The sequence below is a fragment of the Myodes glareolus genome, chromosome X, assembly GCF_982192425.1.
Source record: "Myodes glareolus chromosome X, mMyoGla1.1, whole genome shotgun sequence".
NCBI classification, from domain to species: domain Eukaryota; kingdom Metazoa; phylum Chordata; class Mammalia; order Rodentia; family Cricetidae; genus Myodes; species Myodes glareolus.
The window spans coordinates 33,855,001-33,882,661 of NC_142053.1; the positions used below are offsets into that span (position 1 = coordinate 33,855,001).

The 27,661-nt window shown below is 40.4% G+C and overlaps 1 protein-coding gene across 1 annotated transcript in view; it reads right to left on the reverse strand.

Moving 5' to 3' along the window:
- Tenm1 (teneurin transmembrane protein 1) overlaps positions 1 to 27,661 on the reverse strand; it is an 819,764-nt gene that overhangs the window by 17,830 nt on the left and 774,273 nt on the right. The window contains exons 26-29 of the mRNA XM_085684917.2: positions 26,556 to 26,922; positions 24,642 to 25,152; positions 12,178 to 12,350; positions 10,933 to 11,168 (exon numbers count right to left, since the gene is read on the reverse strand). Coding sequence (XP_085541043.1) covers positions 10,933 to 11,168; positions 12,178 to 12,350; positions 24,642 to 25,152; positions 26,556 to 26,922 — 1,287 coding nt within the window. The remainder of the gene's footprint in view (positions 1 to 10,932; positions 11,169 to 12,177; positions 12,351 to 24,641; positions 25,153 to 26,555; positions 26,923 to 27,661) is intronic.

Below are 27,661 nucleotides of genomic sequence, written 5' to 3' on the forward strand. Positions count from 1 at the left end.
CCTGACTACGAGTTTATCAATGACAACACTCAGTGATGCCTGGCTTTGATGAAATCCAGCTAGGTCCAACTGAGTGATCCAGGCAATGAAATGGCTTACTAAAACAATTAAAGTTAAGCAAAACGACTTGGTGGCTTTTCAAAGTAACTAGACGAGTGACCCACATTTCCAGTTTTCATCTAAGAATGTCAGTGCTTTGAAGACTCATCTTAACTTCTGCTATGACTTCCTGATTGTGGCACAATCATTCAGAAAGCACTGCACTGAAACTTTTTGTGTGTGTGTTCCCGGAGAAAGTGTTCTTGGTTTTAATCATTAAGAGAATTGAGTTCATGAAGAAAACAGAACTCTCAAAGAAGGGTGGGTAGAACTTGGGGAAAGAACTTTAAAAAAAAAAAGACTTAATTTTAGTTAGTTTGTGTGATTAACTTTGAGTTTTTGTAGGTCTTTTTTGCCTCATAAAGATAACTTTATTTTGAACTAATTTAACACATGAAATTGAAAAATGGTTGAGCCATATATACTCGTCACCCAACTTTCATAGCTAATGCTGTGATTTGGGTAGAGAAGGTCCTAGTGTGTCTAGAAGAATTGAAGGCAAGAACAAGAAAGGAAAGAGTTTGAGAAGTATTGAAAAGAATGAATGTGAGCACGGAGAATGAATTAGTTACTGGTCTGCATACCAGGCGTTGTTTCCCACCTGATTCTTAATTTTAGTATCTGTGAAATGGGAGGAATATTACCACTTTATATACCAGAGTTTTCCTAAAAATATAGGTGACTTCACATATACAGGCTCTTAGGAAACTGTAGAACAACAGTAATCACTATTTTAAAAATACATAATACAATGATCACTTTTCTTACTCTAATTAGGCCTGTGAATAGGCTCATGTATCAAATGACAAGGTAGTTTCAGTTTGGCGTAAAACATTTATATGGGCAAGAATTGTCAGCATGATCCCAATACAGAATGTTAAATTTCTGGTTAATGAGATATGAGCAAAAAATAAAAGTAAAACAACAAAAATCTACATTAGAGTTCGATTCTATTAAATACAATCGCACTAAACTAATCCATTAGTTCATTCAACTAAACTATGATAAATTTTAAAATCTTTTGTTTAGATTTATTTACTTTATGTGAATGAATGTGAACTACATGAGTGCCTGAGAGTTCTGAATGGTTGTGAGCCACCGTATGAGTGCTGAGAATTGATCTCAGGTTCTCTGCTAGAGGAATAAATTTTCTTAACCTTTGAGCCATCTCTCCAGCCCTATGTTAACATTTAACTTTGGTCAAGAATTCCTTTACCTGAAATTGATGAACTGTGCCCTTACAAAACTTTTATTAACAGATACATAAACACTGGGATATAATCTTAGTTGGTTACCACACCCCCTTGAAACCCGAAAATGAAACTTTTAAGGGTTCTCAAGAATAAAAGTTTCAACTTCAGATAGAGTTTTTATCTCAGTGGCCTGAATGACTACCAAGTGCCTACTCTTATATCAGAATTGTGTCTTTCCTTTCTAAGTAACTTGATAGACTTTGTTTCTCAAAAATTATCAGCTCCATCCATATTTTCTGAGTATAAAGGGATAATTTATTTTCAAAGATTTCCTACAATAGAGTTTCCAATTCTATGTTGGAAAATATAGAAATGTGTAGGGAAAATCATGATTTGACAATTTCTATTAATACTTTACCTTGTTTCCTCCCATTATCTTTCTCTGGGGGTACAATTTTTCATACATTTAAATACATACACAGCATGACAGCATTGTGTTCTCCTTTTTCATCTAATATTTTATTTCTATCATTCCAATATTAATATGTATTTTTGGAATATGGTTTTTAATGGTTATATAATATTTTACTATATAATAAATGTTTGTTTTCATTCTCCCATAGTTGGAAATTAGCGTTCTTGTTTTCATTTTCTCTTGTACCTTATGATTTGCTGAACATTTTTGTAAATAAATATTTCTACAACATATATATCTTTATAAGGAACATTTTTGTAATGAGTGACTCCAGATAAAATACTCCAGGTGTGATTTGAGAGATTACTGAATTATGCATAAGATGGCACAAGATTTATATCCCACTTGGTTAATAGAGCCAATCTCATCCTGTCTTTAGGAACATTGGTAGTGAAATTTTCCAAACAAGAGAGTAAGATAATAGTACTTTATTGTCAAAATTGCATTTATTCAATTGGTAATGAGCATGAGGTTGAAATTTTTAAAAAGATTATTGACCACTTGTGTGTCTTCCATGGATCATCTGTTCATATTTGCCAAATTTTCTACCAGAATGTGGAAGTTGGTCTTTGAAAACATGCTTTGTTCTCAGTTTCATAATCTTTTGGTCAAGGCTAATAATATTTGCCCTTAATTTTGAACTTTTGCAAAAAGGATCCAAACATTACATGCTATGAATTCTATCAGAAGACCAAATTATTTTGTAATACTTAAATTATTTTGTAAAAGTGCTCTTTGTTTTTGAGATTAGGTATAACTCAACTACCATAGGGACAGATTTGGGACTTAAGAGTTTTTTAAACTGTCTGTAGTAAATATGCACTGTGTTGTATTGCAAAAATATACACTAGCCTGCTGGGTTCATCTAAAAGCACATAGTTCCTGTCTTGTGATACTCAGGGCTTGGAAGCTTGTAGGAAACCAGGTGTTCTTTTTTCAACTACCTTTCCTGTGGTTTTATAGTCACATATCTTCAACTGTAATACCATTTATTTACAACAGCTGCAAAATCCCCACGGACTCTCAGAGATAGTCATAACTATTACAATTTATGTTATAATGATAGGTAAAGAGCCAAAGTAGCAAGCGATTTTCAGTTCAGCCAAATTTGTGGTTTTATTTGTTTGAGAGATGAAGCTTACTACTCAAGAATACATTTCTTAATCAAGTCATTATGATGCCACGAGTAATGACCTGTGTTGAAAATACACTATGAAGTCAATCAGAGGAGGACTCTGTTTAATGCTTTTTCTCTGCCTGCCAGTATTTCTGTAGCAGTGTTGCTCTGTTTCAGAATAATGTACCCTGATATTCCAGTGCTGCAATAGCAATGCTCCTGAAATTCTAGTTTCAAAGTTGGGCTTGGAAGTTAAAATAAAATTCAGCAGGGGCTGAAAGGGATGAAGGAATCAAATGTGCCATAGGTTTCCCTACTCATTCTCTGTGGAAAGCACACAGAAGAGAGCTGCAAGGTAATTGCTTTCAGGTGAGACTTCTTTAACCTCTGGCCAGGGTACCCATGTGCTACTGGCCTCTAAAGTGGGCATCAGAACTAGGATGAATGCTCTGCTCGGGTCATGGGTAAGGTTGGAACAATCCATATTCATACACATGCTTGCTCTTCTCTATGACAACAGCTCTTGAGCCAAGCGTGGGCCAACAATTCTTATTTTTATTGTATTTCCAAACAATCTATACTGATCCCTCTCTTGGAAAAGAGGGTGTGAGAATAGTCCCAAGTTATAAAGGACACCTTTTGGACAGCTGTACCCTGGGAGAGACCTTTGAATTTGGTCACTGTTGCACAGTATTTTGCAGAAGAAAGATGGGCATGTTGATTTTTTTTTAAATAGAGAAAGATGTGCATATGCTGTACACACCCTCTGGTTTCCATACAGGCTTTCTTTTCCCAACTGTACTAAGGAGAGGAGCTTGCTTTTTGTTTTCAGTTGAGCCAGAGAGGAAATAAGGGAGAATGCACTCTGGCGAGCAGGGTGTAGCATTGCCAGCAGAACCAAAAGTGCCTAGGAAGGGTATGGGTGTGTTGAATGGCAGGAAGAGGGGACGCCAGAGGCAACTGTTTATCTCTACTTCCTGACTTTTCTTAAAGTTTGGGTTTTAATTAGTTAAGAGATAACCTTCCCTCCATCCTTCATATGTAACTGTTTCAGATAGTAGGATAATGCTATATTAGATTGTTCTGTGGACAACTAGAGATATTTAATAGCTGTGCTCTACACAAAAGGAAATCTATGCTTTATCTCATCACACACACACACACACACACACACACACACACACACACACAGCAGAGCTACAATTACGACAGTTTATTTTTCTTTCCTCTACAAGGAAGAGAAGACTGTCAAGGAGACTAACATTTCAGGTCATAATACAACCTAATTACCTGTTAAATTTTGCTGAAGACAGAAGGTGAATAAGAGACAGGCCAAACAGCATCGACGCTTGGAAGGTGTACCGCATTGCATTTTTATGAAGTCACAGGAATGCGCAGAAAATTCACAGCTGATTTTAAAGTAGCACACACTATTCTACTCTCACTAGTTTTAAGGTAATTAGTATTGGACTTTTAAAGATCAATCAGTGCATTAATTCAACAGATTTTATGTTCTACTGATATCTCCAGTTTAACAATCAAAAGGTTGCTCAGCTCTGCTTTCATTTTAGAGTTGCCTATAAATGAAACAGCACATTTTCAGCATTAGCACTAGCCTGGGATAGCCATTTACATTTCCCCTTTTCTTTTTCCCTTTTTTTTCATTTTTATTCCCAAAATACGGTCTATGTCTTGTCATTCCACAAAGTCTTAGTGCTAGAAGAGAACTTAGGAGATGCTCAGATGTATGGAGTGATCCTTTCTGGCTTCAAATCCTGACACCACCATTTAGTAACCATGCAACCTCTGTTTCCTATCTGTAAAATGGAAATAACTAAAACCCCACCTGATGAAACTTTATGAGTGGTGAATTAGTTAATATATGGTGATATACCTAGAGAGGCCCGCACAAATGCTGTTGTCATTATAGTTAATGGTAATATTACTACTATGAAAAGAGAATGCACAGTGCATATTCCTCATTTGGGGATAGGAAATGGCCAGATCACAGCATGCCAGTTCTTTCTCACAATCTTCCTTATTCTTCTCACCTGAACTTAATCATATAGTTTAGCCTTGTGCTCTATATTAACTCATTCTTATTTAAGAACTTTCTTGTTGATTAGTTCATGTGTGTAGTCTAACACATTTTAAAAATTAAAGCAACTCATTAATGCTTATGCATAGGTGAAGTCATATATGAAACAATACTTTCATCCTAATTATTTTAGTACAGCAATTTTTAAGACCAAGGAGCAGTAGTTTTTATGATTTGAAGATTCCAAGAAAGTCCTCATTCCCAAACACAATGCCATCCATCAGCCTTGGTGCCTGAAATTTCCTGTCTTCAGGTTACTCTTTGGAGCTGGGGGACAGAAACACGGAAGACTGCAGGTACATTTTTAAAGTGGGTTAATATATCTCTAAGCAGCTCCTTACATAACTTTTCACAAAATGAATGTCTTCACCAAACCTGGTGAGAAGGAAGTTAAAACAGTGAGAAATGAGAACTCCAACCCTACAGCTATGGCTCTGTCAGGCCGTTTCTGATGACAGAAATAAATTCTACAAGGCTTTTGGCTTAGTCTCCAATTCTCTACTATTTGCCTGCTTGGAAATCAGTGTTTCAGCAAGAGTTTTCTCCACTTTCAAATTTTAGACCACATATGAATATTCACATGCTGAATAAAAAAACACATTTTGGAGGCTACAGGGTCGTAAATTGCCTACTGCAAAAGAATGAGGACCTAAGTTTGATCCCTAGCACACATGGAAAAGCAGTGTGCACTTACAATCTTAGGGCTGGGGAAACGGAGACAAGAAGTTCCCTTCTGCTGGCTATCTAGCAAGCCTAACCAAACTGGTGAGCTCTGGGTTCCTTTGAGAGACTGTCTCAAAAACCAAGGTAGATGACTTCTGAGAATAACACCAGAGGCTGATCTGTTGATCTCTCATCTCCACATACACATACACATACACACACACAATACACAACACACACACACACACACACACACACACACACACACACACACACACACACACACCTGCCCTTTTCAGTTATCTTTAAATAGAGGAAAAATTTCCTGTGAGGGTGTTAGGCTTCGCTTCATTTTGCTTGTCAATATATAATCATTCGATCGGATTTTATAAGTTTGGTTTTAAATCCTGTTTTCAGAAAATAAAGAAAGAAAATAAAGGAGGCTGTAGTTCCAGGACTTTGCTGCTCACTCTATGGAATCTTAAAAAGAACCCTTGGATCCAATGCTGGGAGAAGTCTCATATGACATGATTATTCACAGACACAGCTAGGTGCAATCTGGTTGTAGCTCCTAAAGCAGTTTGCTTTGGTGAATGTTCAATTCGTTGACAATTGGCTCCATTGTTATCTGTACTCTAATTCCTCTATTGTCCAGGGAAATGTATTTCTGGGGACAGATTGATACAGCAGATGAGAAGATACATGGGTTGGATGCAAAAGCACTTTATGAGGAAGATGATTCAGACACAACTCATGTTCGGGGAAATAGACTTTTTTAAATACATGAAATTTCAGGATATTAATGCGATTTAGTTCCCTTAGTGGTACCTGTGAAGGATGGCAGCACTAACAGATCCCTGGCCTGTGCAGGCTGCACATGATATCATGTTTCCCAACACTTTGTTTCCCTCAGCTTGACTTTGTGTGCATGGGAAAAAAAATCCCCACTGATCATTGGAGGAAAAGAATTCTTGTTTTCATCTTTAAAAAAGGGTGTGTTTCTCCTGATTTTCTTTCCAGCTAGAAAATCTGGGACTATGATAGGTAGGGTTTGGAACATGTGATGTCCATCATTTTACCAAATGAAACTTTAAATGAAGTTGTCACTTTGTGCCTGGGCAATTAGTGTTTTATGAGCTGCTACCCAAGCACATTTACAAATTCTGAGAGTGACTTTTCAGAGGTGTCCCATTGCTCACAGCATGAAGGGTTTCTATGTCCTGTGACTTTGTGAAATGCAATCTTCACCTCTCTTGTTCATGTTCTGGAGCAGCAGCTTCAGCTGGAGAAACAAATGCTTCAGTTGTGACATTCTGGTACCAGAGAGCACCAGGGACCCCTGTTCTTTACAGGTTTACTTACAAATGGGTCACTACAGATTTAGTTAGAAAAAGAAGACGTTGTCATCAGCTGGCCCCTTGCAAACTTACCGGAAGTGAAGGGTTACTATCACTGAACTAAATATCAGCGGGTGCCGGGCACTGGTGGCGCATGCCATTAATCCTAGCACTTGGGAGGCAAAGGCAGGCGGATCTCTGTGAGTTCGCGGTCAGCCTGTTCTATAGAGGAGTTCCAGGACAGGCTCCATAGCTACTGAGAAACCCTGTCTCAAAAGACAAAACAAAATAGAAGAATATCAGTGGGCAAAGAGTGTGTGCTTCTACACCTGTCTTTTGGGAAGGCGTTCATCCTACTAGGCATTCCATTCCATGTTTGACCTGGGCATACCAAGGAAGAATTGCACCAGGTCCTGTGAATGGGGAAGGCAGGATTAACCAGATAAACAGCTTTCCACCTTCTTTTGTCTCCTTCATGCTCTCTTTGCCTGGAGGCCAGCCAGTTGTCCTGAACCACCCACACTTGCCAGTACATTAGAGTCGATTATTTGTCTCTTTTTGTCAGCATTGAAATGAGGAGTCAGGCTCTGCCAAGGTGGCTGGACTGAGTGGGGCGATGATTTATAGATTAATTATTTTAAGGAACAAGGCAGCATGGCCTGATGCAGTGGAAATAGTGCCATACTAGGGGAAGACCTGCGTTTTAGCTCTGGATCTGAGCCTTAATAGCTATTTGACTTTGGGCAAATCACTTGACCTCTTTGGGCCTTGGTGTCTTTATCTGTAAATTGGGAATAACTGCAATTGATGGCTGTGGTGGTCAAATAAAACTCTGGCTGTGAAAGCATTTTGTTAACTGTGAGGCACTAAATCTATGTAAAAGACTGTTATTAGATTTCTAGGGACCTGCACAGTCACACCACCTAGCCAACAAGGGCCCAATTCTTCAATTCCAAGACCTCAGGGAGTACATTAGAAGTTACATAGGGAAAAAGGCCTGGAATTGGTTGGACTCCCAATCTAGTCTTCAAGTCTATTTAACTCTACCACAGGATAGAATGTGGCTCAATTTATGATTAGCATTCACTGAACCTTAAGTGAATATAATATAAGCTTTTCAAAAGTAAAAAAAAAATATTGGGGTATAAGCTATACATTACAGTTTTTTTTCTATTAACTGAATGTGGTGGAGAGAACAAAGAGTGGGTCATCTTAGAAAATCCCAAGGTCACATAGTAGAGAATAGGTTATCCTAAAGAATAAAAAAATCTTGAAATTACACTTTCTCTGATTTGGTTCATAATATTTTATTGAACCCATAAGTTGGGAGAGGAACTAAAAGCTCAATTTTTCTACGATCAATCATTAATATGATAAGCCATTTGTAGAGAATTCTTACCTTATCATAGCACTACATTTCATTTTACATCATAAAAATAAGTTGACGGGTAGCCCATGCCTTTAATTACAGTACTCAGATTGAGGTAGGGGATATAGGAAGGGACCCTGTCTCAAAAACAAACACCAAACCACCACCATCATTGCCACTGCTGCTGCAATTTAACAACATTTTTAAACAAGTCATCAAATTGGCTATCCACCAATCTGATTACAGGAGGTGACCAGTTCAGGCACACTCTTCACTACAGTTAGGAGGCTTAGTTGGGCTCAACCTTGTGGATTCCTGGGAATTTCCCTAGCACCAAGTTTCTTTCTAATCCCATAATTGTTCCCTCTATCAAGATATCTTTCATTGTCCCTTCTACTCTGTCCCTGCCTCAACTCAACCACCCAGTTTCCTTCTGTTCCCCTCTCCTATCCCCTTCCCTTTGCCACTACTGCCCCCCCCCCCACAATCCCAGTTTACTTAGGAGATCTCATCTATTTCTTCCCAGGGCAATCCATGTGCCTCTCTTAGGGTCCTCCTTATTGCCTAGCTTCTCTGGAGCTGTGGGTTATAGTCTGGTTATCCTTTGCTTTACATCTAATATCCACTTATGAATGAGTACATACTGTGTTTGTCTTTCTGGGTCTGGGTTACCTCACTCAGCATGATTTTTTTTTCTAGTTCCATTCATTTGCTTGCAAATTTCATGATGTCACTGCTTTTTACAGCCAAGTAGTACTCCATTGTATAAAGGATACCCTAACTGTCATCAGAGAACCTTCATCCAGTTGATGGAAGCAGATGCAAAGTTCCACAGCCAAACACCAGGCTGAGCTCTGGGAGTCCAGTTAAAGAGAGGGAGGAAGGAGAGATTATATGAGCAAGGGGGAACTGAGCTCCTGGGAGCTCATGAACTCTAGACCAACAGCTAGGGAGCCTGCCTGGGACCAAACTAGGCCCTCTGCATGTGGGATAGTTGTGTAGCTTGGTCCGTTGGACCAGGATCTATCCTGATACACGAGTTGAATTTTTGAACCCCATTCCCTATGGTAGGATGCCTTGCTCAGCCTTGATGCAGGGGAGAAGGGCTTGGTTCTGCCTCAACTTAATATGCCTGGTTTTGCTGACTCCCCACAGGAGGCCTTACCCTTTTTACAGAGTGGATGGGGGATGGGTTGGGGAGAGGTGGGAGCAACTGGAGGAGGGGAGGGAGGGGGAACTATGGTTGGTCTGTAAAATGAAAACAAAATTTAAAATAAAAAAATTGAAAAGAAAAAAAAACCTGGGTATCAAGGCAAGTCTTCCGATTGCCCCATTTCTTGAATAACTCAGACATAAATGCTGACTTTTATACAGATCTAGAACTTTGAGTATTTAGACTGGATTCACTTATCAATTCAGTGGCTTAGCTGGCAAATGTTCTTTTACAGGCTGATCAATAGAATTGAAACATACAAATTGACTTGTTCATCTAAAGAGCTTCAGTAGCTATTATTAAGAAGACAAAAACAACAACAACAACAAAAACCCAAACTGCTAAGGACTGTTTCTACGTGCCACCAGCAGAGCTGATTAAAAAGCAACCACACTTGGAGATTTTCTTTCCTGCATCAAGCCATATGACTGGTTGGTTTGCCTGCAGCATCAAGCTTCACTCTGCAGCTTGATGGTTGGTGGTTGTGTTTCTACAGCATTCAATTTGCCAGAGTTCTTTTACAGTGGCTGAAGAGAATGCAGGCATTCTCTGTACCCTGGGTGGGGTACGATTGCTCGGAGGCTTGACCTTAATAACGAATACTTCCTGCCGATTGGCAGTTGTCCTGATGCTGACACTGAAGGCTACTGTCTTTGGAAATCTGGTCACATCATTTTAACATTGGTTAACGTTCAAGAAAGGAGAGGTAGAGAGGCTGCTATGGCGTTTGCAGTCTTCCTATGCTTCCTGACAGTGCTTTTGGTAGAGGTCTCGGTTTAACTGTAGGGAACTGTGTGTTTGGTAAAGACTGGAAAATCCCCAAAGCTTTCAGTTCCCTCAGACAAGGACTCAGTCTGAGTCCTCCAGCTCAGTCTCACTTTCAGTTCTTTACTCCTATGGCTCTAATGATGTATTTATGACAGCGAAATAGTTCATTGACTTTGCCCTCCCATCTTGCCTATGTCTAAATGGTACCTTATGTCTCACATCTTTCTCTCTCTCTACCCAAAATTGGAAATCTGGCTCAACTTGAGGATTCTAATGAGCATCTCCAGGGCAGGCTGTGATGGGTACCGAAGGGCTTCTTGACTTACCATATTTCTTCAGCCAGACTTTTTTGGTGCCTGAAATTGCTACTATTAGAGCACTTTAGCTGGCTAATGACAAAGAAATCTGCTATTAGAATGCACATTTAAGGATACTGAACCATTATCAGCCATTAGCATTCTCTCTTGAATTAGTATATCATATAAGCTAGCCAGTCACCCAGAAAAGCTTTGGAGAAGTGAGACTTCAGTTTCAGGAGGCTCTTCACTTTCTGAGGGAACCCATGAACTTTTGCCCTTGGCTAAAAAGGGAAGGCCTTACCCTCAGTCTTCTCTCAAAAGCTGAAACGTTGCCTTTGTTTTGTTCTTTTCTCTGCCTCCACTCAATGAGGTTTGCATTGTGCTCTCCAGGTAAGGAAATGTTGCATTTGCCCAGAGTGGGGTTGACAGCCCCTGCCAGAATGTGGGGCTCTGAGCTGAGGCTGATCTCCATCCCACTGGCAAAGGTGGCACGAAGAGAACCATCTGGACTCACCCGATAGGTACTCTGAGTATTTTCTGTAGACAGAGGAGCAAATGAGAGGGGAGGGGGGCAGCAGGAAGAGAAGAGAAGTTTAGTTTCAGAAGATACACTTGGGAAGGGCTGAGCAGATGGGGCACTGGGGGCCTAACTACACTCTGGGCTGGACCACCACTCTGACAGTTGAATACATTCTCTCCCAATTTGGGTCTTGCTGTTTTCACGACTGGGGTATATCTTGTGAGCAGGATGAAAGGTGCTGTCTCACTCTGTAGGCTGGTTGCTTCTGTTTTGTTGGCTGTCTCCTTTGAAAAGCACTCCCTCACAGACTCCCTCTCTGACTTGTATTTGCTCTCTTAGTGTTGTATGCTGGGAGCTAGAATGAGAAGAGTAGGAAATTCAGCTCAGCATCTTGCCACATGGGGATGGCATCATAGCCACCTTTAGCCCACAAAATAGAAAGAAGTTGGCGTTGTTTCTTTTGGAGTGAAGTGCCTCACAGCCTAGCAACAGAGTGAGTCCTAATTACAAGGCAGTGAAAGCTATTTCTTTGTCTCCTTCCCCTATAGCCCCTAATACATTCTTTCAAAATAATATTTTTTTCTTCAATTCTTTATACTTTCCTCTCCGTGTGGAGTGTGCTTTTAATTCTCCCACGCCACTTGTATTCTTCCTTGCACTGCTTAATTTGCCCTTTTACTCATCCGTGTCAGAGCTGATCTAAAACGCTAAGCTCAGACGGGGCAGAGGCTTTATTATTGTCCTCCAACCTAGGAAACCCTAAAAGAACTTTCCAAATGCCTGGCTGTTGGGAAACGACTTGATGGGAGATCAGACTTGGCAGGATGTAACCTCATTACTCCCACAGAGATTGTGGCCCAAAGTGGAGACGTGAACTTGTAAAAAGTCTGCATTTGTCTGTTTCCACTGGAAAATGGGATGAAGAACCCATCTTCTCAATCAGAGAGAGATTTCAGTTCCCTAATAAGAGAGAGCCCAGACTTGGTTGGAGACAGTAAAGCAGGTGGAATTGGAAAGATCATTTACCTTGTTTTAAAATGTATATAGTACTAGTTGCTGTCAGGTTGGTCGACATGAGGACATTTTCACGGTTGGAAGTGTCGAGCTCCACTTTTGTCAGCTTCTCCAGGTCACTGTGGAAGCTGCTGACCTCTCCAGTAGGAAACGTTGCGTTGGTCAGATGTCCCTCAGGGTCATACCTAAGGAACATAACAGATATCAACTCTGAAGCCTCTTGGCAATGATGACTGGTCCTTGCAAACTAAAAATCAATCGGAAGCTAATACAGTTTAACTTTTAGTGACAACAAATATCATTAACCTTGTTCAATAAGAAGAAAAAGGTCAAAGAGATGATTAATCAAAAGAAGATAGTTTTTGAAGTTTCGGAATTCCTTATGACTTCCTTGAGCTGGGATGTTTCACAGAAAAAAAATATATCTGGTAATGAATCACCAGGATGGAAAACTGATTTATGAATCATGTCCTGCTGGGTGCAATGTTGCAGGGAGGCCTCTGCAATTTGGGTCGAGCCCATTACTGGTGATGAATTATAGAAGCCGGCAGAGGGTGCTATTGTCAAAGGAAAAGGAGCCACAAAAGGGCTCTCAAAGCCCAAGAAGGCCAACAAACTGACTCTGCATTGTGATGAGAAAATTAGAATTTGCTGCTGTTTAAGTTGCCAATTTTGAAATGAATGAATCATTCTTCCAACAAAATGAACAAGCACAGAGGATAATGGAAACATGTTCATTAAAACATTCTGGAGGCTCCTGATCTTCGAATCACTTCAATTCTTTCTGGAGTTTAGTGAATAAATGTTTTGTAATTTGCCTATATGAAGAAGACGCTCACAAAAATAATAATTACCTGGGACAATAGGCAACAACCTATATCTGAAAATATAGTCTAGTGAGTTTACTTTTTTTAAAAAAAATCAAAATTATTGGCAATCTCACTGTCCTCCAAATGGAAAATGACTCCCTGAAGGCTTTTGATGTGGAGCTGGTCTTTTATTGCCAATGGAACCATGAAAAATAAACAGTTCATTAAAAGTAAAGACACACACTTGGAAACCCATTACTGTTTTCTTTTCAAGTTGCAAATTGCAAAATATTTAAGCACTTTTATTTGCTTTTAAAATGTTAAACAATTATATTTTATTTTACCCCGAGTGAACAGAATGCAGCAAAGACACGGTGGTGAGTCTGGCTCTTCCTCATTCTCCTCTAACAATTCTGTGAAATGGGCATAGTAGTTCAGGGTGAATCTACAAGATTGTAAGGAACTTAGGTAGCTGCTGAAATTTGAAAATCTAGACCAACTTTTGACTTGGCTGTGTTTCAGAGGATAGAGCTGCACTTGAGGCATACACAATGCCCTGTCACGTTCCATTTCCGATGTACATGCTATGTCTATGTGCACACATAGATTATCAGTGCAAACAGTTATGTGTATGCAGAGAATCAAACTGGCCCTTTGACATCACAGACACTCTGTTATGTTGCTTAATTGCCCCCCTCCTTTAAAGTGGACTTCACTAAAACAAGCGTGGTGTGTTGTTACTATCAGCAAAGGACTCATTGTCAAGGCCAAACAGAGCTGCTATTTGTGCCCGGGGTTAATGGCCAAATCTTTCCATTGCCCAGCCTGTTTACTCAGCCTGCTCTGGGCTCTGCACCTGTAAGCTGCAGGCTTTGGGTCAGAAAGCAGCATAGAAAGGCTATGCTAGGTAGGGTTGTGGGTAGGGGTAGGATTAAGTATAGGGGTAAGAGTAGGTACAGTCCCAACCTTTGTCTGCCAGGTGGTCCTTCCAAAGGAAGAAAACAATGTCCAGGTTTTATCATCAAAAGGAATCAACCTGCTACTCCCCATAAGAGAAGTTTCTATCTCGCAGACAGAGCCAGCTGTTGCAAACTTTCCTCAGTAGAGAGTGTGCCAGTCCAGCAGTTTGAGTTATACAGCAGTTCCTTTCTGGTCTCCACTTAGCATGGGCAACTGCCTCATTGTTTTCCCGTTCCTGGATTCTAGGGGCTTGCCTCAGATCTTGGTCAGTGCCATATTCTTGCAGGAAATCGGCCCTGAGATGTTGTAGGTACAGGTTGTCAGCTTTTTTTCCCTCACTGTGTGGGCAACTACATTTACCTCCACAGTCACACAGACCTTTGTTGTATTTTATGTTCTCTGCTTGGACCTGGACCTGAAGCAGGAGCTCTACATCTGAGCTATGTGTCCATTTGTGAGAGAAAGACAAGTTCAGATGCAATTGAGAGCCATCTGTGCACATGGATGCTGGAGTCCAAAGTTCTGGTAAACCACAGTAAAGACTTGTAGATAAATTTGGCTTGCTAATCAACCTACTTAATACTTTTGAAACGAAGTAACACGCTTTTTGCCCAAGATGCATTTTAATGTTTATTCTCAACATCATAAGGACAGTCTTCCATGCTCTGCTTCTGCCACTGCTTCCAGGGCTACAGAAGTACACTGGGAAAGAGGAGCTAGTTCTGGATAAGACTAGAATTACCCAGACAGATTTAGGTTGGAGGCGGCTGTTTGGTCCTTTTCGCATGAGGAAGACAATATTTTAGGGAATAAAGTAACATTTTCCACAGGCTTGTCTAGTCTGTGAGTAGCTAAAAAGCAATTGTGTCTCATTTCCTTTCTGTGGCTGGACAGGAATTCTTATTTCAAAGTGTGCATTTGTATGTAGCTCCATCACAAACAAAGGACACCAGCCTCCACCCAGCACGCTTACACAGCCACATTCTGCTCATCCCAGCCAGAGCAGTTACATTTGGTAGTGTTTGTAGTGTGGTGTCTCTCATGCGCTCAATCATTTATATGGCTCTGGATCAAAACATAAGAGGCCCATGTCTCTTCTGCGGGGTCATTACCAAAGGAAGAGCTACAGGCAGATGTAAACATCAGTGGGTAATTCCCTCAAGTTTGGAAAGATTGCTCAAAGTGGACAAGAAAGAAAGAGAGTCTTTGATTTCCCAGGGCTTGCTTGAGTCCCGTTCTCCCCCCCCCCCCTCAACTCCCATCACCAGGGAATGCATCTGTCCAGGCTGAATGTCAAAGAAACAAGTTTAATCAAAATCTCTCATGTTGTGTTTTTTCCCCCCTTTGGAGCTTGCATCCTTTGGTGCAGAGAATACAAGCCAATATGCTTCACCTGATCCCCCAGGCCACAACATGAGAACAACACCCTCCTTTCTCCAGGCAGTATAGAGAACTTATTTAAACCAGGCACAAGACTTCTGCCAAGGGAACTGTGCCATTAGGCAATGAGTATTGCCTTCCTGGTCATTTGAAGTGGGTTTGGTGAGAGGAGAGTTGACATCAACTCCTAGACTGATTCACTCCTAGACTGATTTTTCAGTGTTCTCACAGGGAGGGCATACACTGGTATTGAACACTTAACCCTTTACTTCAGCATTGTGCTAGGCTGTAGGTACTAGCATTTGCATGTGTGTGTGTGCTCAGGTGCACATGTGTGTGCTCTGGTGTAGCATGTAAAGGGAAGTAATGCTTTTTTTAAATTGAAATTTTATGTGCATGGGTGTTTCCCCAGTATGTATGTCTGTGTACCAGTTGTGCCTATGGAGGCCAGAAGATGGTATCAGATTCCCTGGAAATGGAGTAACAAGCAGTTTTGAGTCTATATGCGCAGGAAATTGAACCTGGATCGTCTAGAAGATCAGTCAGTGCTCTTAACCACTGAGCCATCTCTTCAGACCCTAGAATTCATTATCTTTGAGGGGAATATACTTTAGTTGAGGGAAGTTATATTTATACATTATTAAAAATATATTTGGTCTAATCTTTTCTCATAAAAGATAGTGTGATCTTTCCCCTGAGGAGCATTTAAAACAGATCTAAACTACACTGAATTGAAGCTAGAAGCTTCCCTACCCTTGCTTACAATGAAATGCTCAGATTAATAAATGTGTGATTCATTATTTATATTTTTAAAAGGAAGGACAAATGAGTTAGACCTTTTTACTACCTCAGGTCAGAACTGACCAATCGAATAAGCATTTTTTAGGAAATAGTGGGCCCCTTCTTTCTCATCAGCAATAGTACTTTACTTTTTGTGATGCCCTTCCAAGTCCACAATGCTCTTCTGCTCCCATCTGACTTTCATTCAGCTAATAAGAGTCATGCGCTAGGTCCTTGGGAAATCATGGTGAGCAAAACCCTCAGTCTCTACTAGGGCAGATAAAACATGCACAAAACTCATTCTGGTTCCAGGATACTGCCAGTGCATATGCAAAAACAGAACCATAGAAGCTCAATGAAGGCAGTGGTCAGTTCCTCCTGATCTGAGTTTAAGAGTGGGAGGAAGATCAGATCATGGTGTGGCGGCGCTTTAGTCCTGGAAGGTGTGTAGAGCCTGGGGAGGGAAAGAAGCCATTTCAAATGAGTCAGGATCATGGAGGCCTGCACAGACGTATGTGAGATGTACATTGGGAAAATGCCATTGGAGCACAAGATTTCTTTAGGAAGGAAGTGGGAGAGAAGGCTGGAGAATTGAGCTTGGACCTGAGTAGTGCGTAGGGAGGTAGGCCAGGCTCTGGGGTAAATAGAAAGTGAATAGGAAACATAGAGACATGGAAAGATATTTTTTGGAGGTGGGATAGTGTGATCTGATCAATGCTATGATGATAATGAGTCATGGATGTGGAGACTGGGAGCAGTAGGAACTATAAGGAAGCTTTTGTCTCAGTTCCTGTCAGGGAAGACGGTGAGCTCTTGCTTCCATCAAATGTACCATGATCACTTGTCCTTGGGACTTGTTTCCCTCACTCGACTATAAGCTCACGTCTTTTGACCTCTGAATCATCTCTGCATTCTCAGTCTGGCCGAGAGTAGGATTCTCACGATATCTGCCTTACCAGAGGAGTGGTCATTGGATATTGCCAGTGAAACTGGAAAGGAGAGCTGGGTATGAGCGTCAGTGGGGTTAGAGAGAAGACAGGATCATCTACAGTAGTGTTGGGAGGTGTGATGGTTACTTTTGTCAGCTTGACACAGGCTCGAGTTATCTGGGAAGAGGAACCTCAGTTGAGAAAATTCTTCCATCAGATTGACCTGTGGGCAAGTCTGTGGTACATTTTCTTGATTGATGCTTGATGTGGGAGAGTTCAGCTCAGTGTGAATGGTACCATCCCTGGGTAGGTGGGCCTAAGTACTCTAAGAAAGCAGGTTGAGGAAGGCCTGAGGAACAGGCCAGTAAGCAGCATGGTATCTGCTTTAGTTCCTATCTCTGGGTTCTTGCTTTGAGTTCCTCTTCTGATTTCTCTCAATGATGGACTATAATCTTGAAGACAAAACAAACCCTTCCCTCCCGAAGTTTCTTTTATTTGGTGTTTTAGCTCAGCAACAGAAAGCAAACTAGAATAGGAAGACTAACAGTTTACATAGATATCCTGTGAAAATGCAGCTAAACTCCTTGTCAGCCTCTGAAAACCTTTTCTTGCCTCTGTGTGCTCCCAATCTTTATTTGGCTTCTCTGTAGCATCACCATAATTCTGCTTGTTTGATTGTTGAACCATAGCTAAGCTTGGTACAAAGAAAGGTATTTGAACAAAGATGTTGAGTCTATCTTTTGTACCTGAAGGGACAATCCATATTATTATATTCTTGTTTACATGTGTGGTGATTTTACTTTTGTTTTTGAGAGAGAGTCTCATGTATTCAAGGATGGATTAGAACCTTTTAGGTAACTGAGAGGATGGTTTGGTGGGGGCTGTAGACAGAACGCCTGGTTTTATATGCCTGGAATAAGCACCCTACCAATTGAACTACATCCTCACCTCCTATTTCCTTTCTTTCTTCCTTTCTTTCTTCCTTTCTTTCTTTCTTTTTTTTTAATGAGTTGTAGTCATTTATCTACTTGGAGGCAAGGGCTACACCTATAACATCTTAGGTTTTTTTCTGTCCCATGGCTCTATAAGACACTAGAATTTTTCATGTTTGGTTAGAAGCCTTAACTGTCAATGGAGGAGCCATCTCTCCAGCTCCATTTCAAGTGTTTGAAGGAGTGACTATCATGTAAAACTTTCTGCATGGAGACATGGTTTATATACCTGGCCCCATTCTAATCTAATCTTGGAGGGAGGGAGATCCCTCATTAGTCACTCTTGAGAAAACTCAGCATTTAAAGAAATAGTCTATAAGGCATCGAGAAACAAGAAAGCTTTTCTCACTTGTCAGTAAGTGGCTTTTTGTGTGTGTGGAAAGAAACACACTAACAAGAGTCTAGAAACAGAATGCAGAGGACCGAAAGATCAATAACGCATGGAAATACAGAGGTCCTCGCAAGTGCAAGGACTTCCTACAAAGGGCAAAGGGACTGAGGAGCTGTTAACTTGGCCTAACCTGACAGCAGACACAACTGATGATCTGGCCTTAGCCTGGCGCCTTTCCCATTTGATGTAGCAGAAGATTTTGTTTTTGTCAGGAAAATACCAGAACAATAAGCAAAAGCATCATGGTTACGATTTCAGTTCTGAGGGTGAGCTTGTTATGTGAAGTACAAAGATTTTTCCCTTGGATATCCACTGGCAGGGTCATTACAATTAGGAGCCCATTAGCTTGTCAGGGCAGAATGCATTTCGCATTGTTCCAGTACTCTTGTGTTGACAGTCACCTCCTTGTTAGCCATTTCTCCGTGGTCAGCTTCTCACTCCTGCCCCCTGACACTCAGGATGCTTATGGGCAGTGAGGCTTCAAGTACTAATACTTGGGGTGTGTAATTTTGATCTTGGTCCAAATCAAACAGAATTATGAAAATCAATGATCTATTTAAACAATATCCCATCAAAGAATAAAAGCCCCTGCAGTACTACTGCACAAGAGGCTCTTTTCAGTCCTGTTCGCATTCCCCACTGCTCGGGGTCATTCGTGTCATTTTTCCTCTCAATAGCTGCAGATAACCGGAAGCTGAACAGATTACTTGCATGGGTCTTTCTACACATCAAATATCCATCCTGCCAAACTTTGCTTCTTATCCCACAACAGAATTTCTGTTTTTAACTTGGAAGACAATTTGTTCCCTTTAGCCAAAGAAGACACTCTCTCACTTTAGAAAAACATTTGAAGTTTCGGGGGAGCCTTTCATTTTCTTCCATACTTAGCACCGTTCTGACCTTAATTGAGACAGTAGGTTCAATTGTGTGTTCCCCAACTTCAGGAAGACAAGGACATTTTGTGGGGATATCAGGCCTGGGCTAAAGTAAGGAGAATATAAGTGAAACAAGACACATGCCGAAGGTAGGCGATTTAAGCCCATTTTCAGGGACAGAAAGCCATGTATTCTTACATGGCCAGGCAAGATAGGATAGGGGCTGTGGTTTGTTAGGGACTGGTGTTCAGCCCGAGAACAGATAGCTTCAAAGGGAAGAGGTATATTCTCTCAACACATCTAATTTGTTTGTGATCATTTCAGCATTTTTTTTTCTGGAGTTAAGGATGCGGGGAAAGAACAGCCTTCTTCATTATCTAATGGTGTTCTCATATTCATTTCCTTCTCTAGATCTCCATATTCTGCATTGTCATTCTTGTGATCTCAAATGTCTACACTTTAGCAGAATACAGTGTGGTAGTGGTAGAACAGAGAGAATAAGTCTAACTCTAGATCTGAATGGGCAGGTTACTTCCTTGCTCTGGGACTCTGTTCCCTCGTTTATAAAATGATTTCTAATTTTTTTTGTGGCCTTAACATTTCAAGATTACTCCCCTGTGGATGCCTGTGTTTCCTATTCCTTAGAGTCTCAATACTGATTATGCTATGATGATGTTAGTAGTTTTTCTTATACTGATTGTGGGCTGAATCTTGGTGACAGGTTTGCAGGTTTGGGGGATACTGCTTATCATATTGTCCCTGCTTCAAAGTACCAAGAGCAGAAAGTTGGCACACAAACTGATCTTTCATTAGCACTCTCCTCTCTCCTGGGCATCATAATTTTTTTTAATCTCAATGCTGCACATTTTATATTAGCAAGCAAATATATTTCACTAAAACCTTCTGTAAGTTTGAGGCTAGCCTAGTCTACATAGTGAGTTTCAGGCTAGCCAAGGCTACATAGTGAAACCCTGCTTCAAACCCAAACCCAAACCCAAATCAAGCAAAAATGAACAATAACAAAAATTCCTTCTGTTGACTTCATTCCTCACTCCCACCATGCGTTCTAATTTCTCTACTCCTTATAGCAAAGGTCCTCAAAGTAATTCTTCATCCACTGTGTCCAGTCTTTCTCCTATTTCCTTTTTATTGTTATCTAGAGAGAATTCACATGCCATGAAATCTAGCATTTTAAAGGGTACAAGTTTCTAATATTTCAGTACACTGGTCATGTTATATAACCATTGCCACTACTTCTAGGATATTCCTACCGTTCTCCAAACAAGCCCTGTATTCATTATCCCTGCCCACACCCCCAGGTCATTCCTTTCATCAGCTCTGGATGACTGCTAATCTATGTTATATTTATCCAGATTTGCCTCCTTTGGGAATTTCTGTAAGTGTCACCATGTGATACTTTTCCTCTTGTGTTTGGTGTCTTTCACTTAATGCTGTAAGGTTGATCCATGGTTTAGCATTTATCAAAACTTCATTTCTACTTTGAGTATTATTTCATGATATCTGTAGATTGCATTATGCAGTTCACTCATCACTTGATGGACATTTCTTGGTTATTACCAACCGTGGAGTCATGGACATTTATGCATCTGTGCAGTCTTTCTTCAATCTGTTCTATTCAGGCTTGAGTCTTTCACTGTGTTTCAGAATCTTCCCCCTTTCAGGTAAATAATGATCTTCACAATTCAAAATAGAATGATCAACTCTCAGGACGAATTTACTTATTAATATCTGATCACTTCATTTTTTTTTTCTGGGGATGCCAGACGTTTTCCCCAGGGTCATATGTGTGTGAAACAGGTCATCTACCATTGAACTGCTACTTAGCCCCTTTGTCCGTTTTGAGTCACCTGATTTACATAGTGATGGAGCAGGAGTGCTTCCCCCAATTTTGTAAATTGAAATATTTTAAGTCGGCTTTGATTTTTAACTTTTATTGTAATGTTTTAAAATTTTATGTGTACATGTGTCTTTTTTAATCCTACATGTCTGTGTACTACTTGCATGCCTGATATGTCTAGGTACCTTGGAACTGAAGTTAAGAATGGTTGTGAGTTGCTGTGCAGTGTTGGGAGTTGAGCTCAGGTTCTCTGAATGTGCAGCCAGTGATTTTAGCCATTGAACTATCTCTCCAACTCCAAGGGGTCTTTAGGAGATGATTAGGTCATGAGGGTTGTGTCTCCATAATGATATTTGTGATTTTACAAAAGAGTTATGGGGGAAGAGTCTACCTCTTTTCTTTCCTACTTCTGCCATGTGAAGACACACAGAAAGAGGTACCATCATGCAAGCAGAGAGTACCCCATGCCACACACTGATTCTGCTGGCACCTGGAGTTTAGACTTTATATCTCCTGGCAAGGTGTCTTAGTGAGTAGAAGCACTTGCTGCACAGGCCTGATGGCCCGAGTTTGATCCCTTGGATCCCTGTAAAGGTGGAAGGAGAGTATTAACTCTACAAAGTTGTCCTCTGGCATGCATGTCACTGTGTGAGCACATTTGCGCACACGTATGCACACACACTCACAGTGGATTCCTATTGTTTATGAATAACCTGATCTAAGACAGTTTGGTTAAGAGTACAAATGGGTTGGACTAAGACAATTGACTTCCTGGACATGCTGCTTCCCTCGGTCAATGGCCCTCCTTTCCCAGTCTCTTTTGCCATTCTTTCTTAAGCTAAGCTATGAAGGTCTTCAGAATCATTCTGTTGCTATGTTTTCTTAGTCTTTACTCACTATTCTGGAGATCTCATCTGTTTCATGGATTTAAATACATTTTAAATATTGCTTGACTCCAAATGTAGATCTCTAACTTCTTTTGAATTTCAGACTCATCCATTTAAATGTTTAACTGATTGTCAGAAATCGAATTTCTCGTCTCTTACCTTACAATACTTCTTGCATAATGTTTCTTTCTAAGAATAGAAATCCCTATATTCTGTTACGTAGGCCAAAAACTTTGAAATTGGTTTTGACCCAGCTTTCCCACAAATACTACATCTACTTTGTCATTAAGTATTGATCATGCTTATTTTCAAAATATATACAGTTTTTCATAAATCTTTATCTATCTATTATCTATCTTTCTATGTATCTATAAGTCTGTATATCTATCTCTCTATCTACTATCTATTTTAATGTGCTATGGGACAAAGGGGGAAGTCATGGAACAACTCATGCAACTTATGGGAGTCAGTTCTCTCCTTCTACCATGTGGGTCCCTAAGATCAAACTTAGGTTATGATACTTGGAGGCAAGCACTGTTACCTGCTGAGTCATCTTACTAGCTCAAGATTATTAATACATCATATACCATATTTACATATATATGTATACATATATAACTTCTTCATACAGCATTGCTATCTGAAATTCTATACAACTTATTGTCCTCCAGTACAATGTAAGCTCCATGAATATATGAAACTTTATCTTTCTGTTATTGGTTATATTGCCACACCTAGCAGGCATGTTCAGCCTGTGGCCTACAGGCTGCATGCACCTCAGGATAGTTGTGAGTGAAGGTCAATACAAAATCATGAACTTACTTAAAACATTATGAATTTTTTTTTCTAAGTTGATGCCATAGTTCTTGTATGAACTTAGTAGATGACACCATTCTGCCTCAGTGTTAAAGGTTAGGCATGCCTGAAACATTTTGTAGTACATAGCAAATACTCAACAAATGTTAATCAAACAAATGAAAAGGTAACAGATTACCTGGTTGTTTTGAAAACTAGTTAACTCGTCAACTATTTATTTTGGGAGGACTGAATTCAGTAGGCAGGTTTCAAGATTTTCTTGCCTAATTTAAACTGCATTGTGATCCGGGGTGAGACTTGTTTTATAAGACACTAAAAGTGTCTCATTAGAAATTAATTTTCCTAAAGGAAGACTATTTTAAAGTAAGACTTCTTGACTTAGATTATTGGCATTTAAGTTCTGGATAGCTGGGTGAATCAGGACCAGTGAACTATATTTGTGGCTTAGTTATTTATCTATAAAATAAGAGTGCTAGGAGAACCTATTCTACATTGTTACAAAGAAAGCCAAATAAAATGATGTATAATAATTACCTAACGTAACATCTAGCAGTAAGTAGATCCTTAGAGACTAGCAGCTTTTGTTGCTTTTATTAAGATATAAGAAGACTTAAACAAACAACCCATCCCTCAAATAGAGGAAGTCCTGCAACAGAAACTACTGAGCACATTTCTCCAAGAGAAACTGGAGTAGCTGTTCAGGTCTTTTGTATAAATGACATTTCTTTGGGAAATGCTCCAAAATTTTGAAGGACAGTTGCTTTGTTCTTTTCCTCAGGAGGCTTTTGTGGGCCTGGACATATTCTCTTCATATTTTTCTACAGCCGCACAAGAATAGTCACATGTGAAACTCATCAAACTTAGTATCTCCACTTCCTCATGGTTTAAAGCCTTCAAGTTGACTGTCATCCCAGGTTCTGAGTTCTGACTCTAGAGATTATTCTCCCTCGGTATACTGTTAGAAACTAGGCAGCTTCCTTTGTGGGGAAAGTGCTTCCCGAGGGCTGCCAGTCTGGCTTGCTGAGCCGATTGACTCGGAAACCAGGTAAGGGCAATGGTCTTTATTTCCATGCCATGGTAATTCCTAGTAGCTTGCTGTCAGCCGTACTTTGTGTTAGTTCCCAGTGAAATGAAGTTATAACAGAATTACCTAGTCTGTAACTGCCACTGCATGCTAGGTTCCACTTGTGCAGGGGCACCAAGGAAGCCTGGGGTTGCACTGAAGCACGCGGCTCCATATTTCGCAATAGCAGTCAGGGTCTCAGAGCTGCTAGTCAGCATGTGCTCCGCGGAATTTTACATTTGCCTTTCAAGGTCCACTTCTTCCATTCCAGCTTCACCGTTATCTCCCACAGCAACGAATACTGAGTTGGGCTGGGCACAGACTTGTTTATTCATCCATTAAACCCCACAGAGATCAGTAAATACTTGTTAAATCACACTGCTTCTTTACTGCTTTAGCAGCATCCTTTCGTTTTGTTATTTAGATACAACTGTAGCTTGTCTTCCCAGGGATGCTGTGGATTTTTTGTGTGTTTGGACTTATACCTCTTTCCTGTCTCCTGCAGCGCCACGCTATACTTTAAGTATTATGCTCTACAAATTGCTTAGGCAAAATGGGTCCCACCCTAGGAGCTGGGTAAAATTTTCTTCTTGACTACTTACTTTTTATTTTTTTTTATCCGTGATTGTTAGGAGAAAATAGTATGCAACAGCCATCAATTACTAAACTATGTTCTTACCGTAATTCTCTTTTAAATAAAAACCTAACAAAGGTGAGGTTGGAAATTAGAACTTACTCATAAACAGTGGTCCATCCATTTTCATTACTTTTTGTTGCTAGAAGTCCTGTGTTTCCTGGGTAGGTCATCAAGGCCAAATTGTAACCCTGGGCTGACACTCTTTTCAGCACTCCGTTGCTGCTTATGGTCAGCCAGTAGACTTGCCCGCCAGGTACCACAAGCCATAGAGGCATGCCACCTGCATCCCGGCGAATATGCACAGAATTGCCATTGCTGCTAGTGATTGCACCCAGATCACCTTCAGCATTGTAGGTGAAGTTATATACATAGTCTCTTGTTATCAAGTTCATGGTATGTAGATGGGTTCCATTGACAGTGAACTGGTAGAGTTCTTGGTCAGCAGGCGAGGCAATCTCGTAAAGGTTCATATCATTCAGGTGGGCTTGGTTCCTGCTGATGGTACGAATTCGAACATTGCCAAGGTCTGCTACATAGAGGGTACCATCAGGTGACACTGCCAAGGAGGAAGGGGCTTTCATCTTTGCGTCTTTGGCATAGCCACCATCACCTATGGGGGGGGGGGAAGATCCAATTTTAATAATTGGCACCCAAAGAATTTGAGTGAGCATACCTGAGATTTAAAGCAACACACATCAAAAATCATTTTAAAGAAAAAAAATACAATCAGGGAACCATCATTCTTCGCATGCCCCCTGACGATTGTGAAACCCATTTACTCAAAAGATTGTGATTCTTGAGTCAGTAGCACTAAAGATGAACAGTAAGATATAATTATCTCAGTTACACCAATTCTGTGAATTCCTAAACCCTGCTGTTCAGAATCTATTGTATTGCAAGGTACAAGAACAGCAAATAACGATAGCCACACAAAATTAGCCTGCCAGTTGGTAAGTTTCTTTCCTGTTGCTATTTGCAGGATTTGTTTTAGAATCTTCAGGTCCTACTATGCTTAGAAGTCATTTCCTGCGTTAATTTCCTTTGTTCCACTGTCAAAATATGCTAAGTCTGTAAGTATAACAATAATTCCAAATACCAAAGCAGGTAACTGACATAAATAGTAGATACACCTTGAATAAAATATATAAATTACTAAAACATCTATAGATCTCATTGTCCAGGAAAATACAGGAAATATTGAACAAAGTCATATTGAACAACTTACTGATTCTGGATTCTTCTCAAGGAAACACAAAACTTATGAGGGCTGTTCAGTCCTGGGTGAGTAGCTTAATAGGTTTGCATGTAGCAGGGAGGGACTTCCACTCCTCAGACATGAACAGAACTGTTGACATTTAGAGTTCTGTTTGCTATCCGAAATAACTATCCATGTTTGTGGAAAAGGCTCGTCTTTTCCTCTCCCATTTCAGCTGAAAGGGCACCGTTGTTTATGGAATTTCAGAACTTTTAACATCAAGTAACACAGGAGACTGATGCCATAAGAATTTACAATTGGGGGATTTAATTTTGCCCGTACATGCTCACAGCAGTCTGCTTGGGGTGCTTTCAACCGTCTAAAAGAGCATACTTTCCACCTGGAAGGCAGTCACTTGGGGCAAGTTGTTTAATAAAATCAGTAAATATGGTTTTCAACTAATTTTCCCTTCTCTAAAGCACAAATAATGGCACGATCTTAAATTTGTATGATGTTAACTTTTTTGAGAATCTGGAAAGTGATTACGTCTGTTTATCCCAAGACCAGCAAGGTGACATGATGGAGAAATATACTTATCTCTATGTAACAAGTAAGGCAGATGAATTGTGAAAAGGTTTTATGGCTTTTCTGGGTCACTCAGTCAGCTGTCAGCGCTAACTCCCAATACCTCGCTTTCTCCCTGAGCCCACACAATTGTTTATACACATTCCTTTTTGTTTTGCTTTAGGCTTTTCTGATGCAGGTTTTGCTTTTGAAAACAGAGAGGGGGAGCTGGTGAATTGCTAAAAAGGTCATACCTGAAAAACAGTCACAGTTGGGATCAATTTTGCAGTCGCAGTCAGTGGGGGCGCCGGCTATGATGGAGATCTCCCCATTGGTGGTCACTTGCTGAATGCGGTTCACTTTCCTCTCGTCTGTTTCAGCGATGAAGAGCAACCCGCTGTGGGAGACGCTGATGGCCCTAGCTGACTCCAGAGTGGAGTGAATTGCTACTTTGCTGACCAAGAAATGATCGATGCCGGGCACCTGGCAGTGAATGGGACGCCCTGCAATGATCCGCACACGCCTGTTCTCAGAAATCTGCAGCACGATGTTGTTATCCAGGACATACAATGAGTTGTCCATGGGATTGACTGTAAGGTCGGTGGGCCACTCTAATCGCACCTACAAAAAGAACAAACAGAACACATACCACCAAGTTACCACATCGCTCCAGAGACAATTTTACCTTAAGAGTAATAAATAGCTTATCGTTTCTATACTATTACTGATTTCAGCAACATTGATGCTGTCTGATAATGAGGGATGGACAGATAATCACACAGCCTGTTAAACATATTTATCATTTATGCTATTTCCAACACAATATAAATTGTTTTCCATAATCCCGAAGTATCTTCTAGATAAGTGGAATTCACAGTGTGGTCTCTGGAACTGACAACCATAGCATCACTTGAGAAATGATTAGAAATGCAAATTTTGAGACTCTATCCTAGGCATATTGTATCATAATCCCTGAGAACAGGGACCCAATCATCTGTGTTTTTTACAAATCTTTAGATGATTTTGAAGGTTATTGCTGTAGGACCTCTGGATCAACACGCACGCGCACACGCACACACACACACACACACACACACACACACACACACACAATTCTTTTATTGTCTTGTATATGCTTAGAAAAGCAAAGTCATAAAGATTTTGGGACAATGAAGTCCTGGGGAAACCAGCTTTTTACCCAATCAACAGCCTGTTGATCAGGGCCTGCCATTAGCATAGGCCTAATATCCATCTTGTATATTATGCAGGCATAGTCTGCTAGCTATTGATCTGGAGTCCTAGGTGGGAACACACTTCTCACTTAGCTGGGTCTCGTTTACTTCTTGGGTCCTCAAACTTG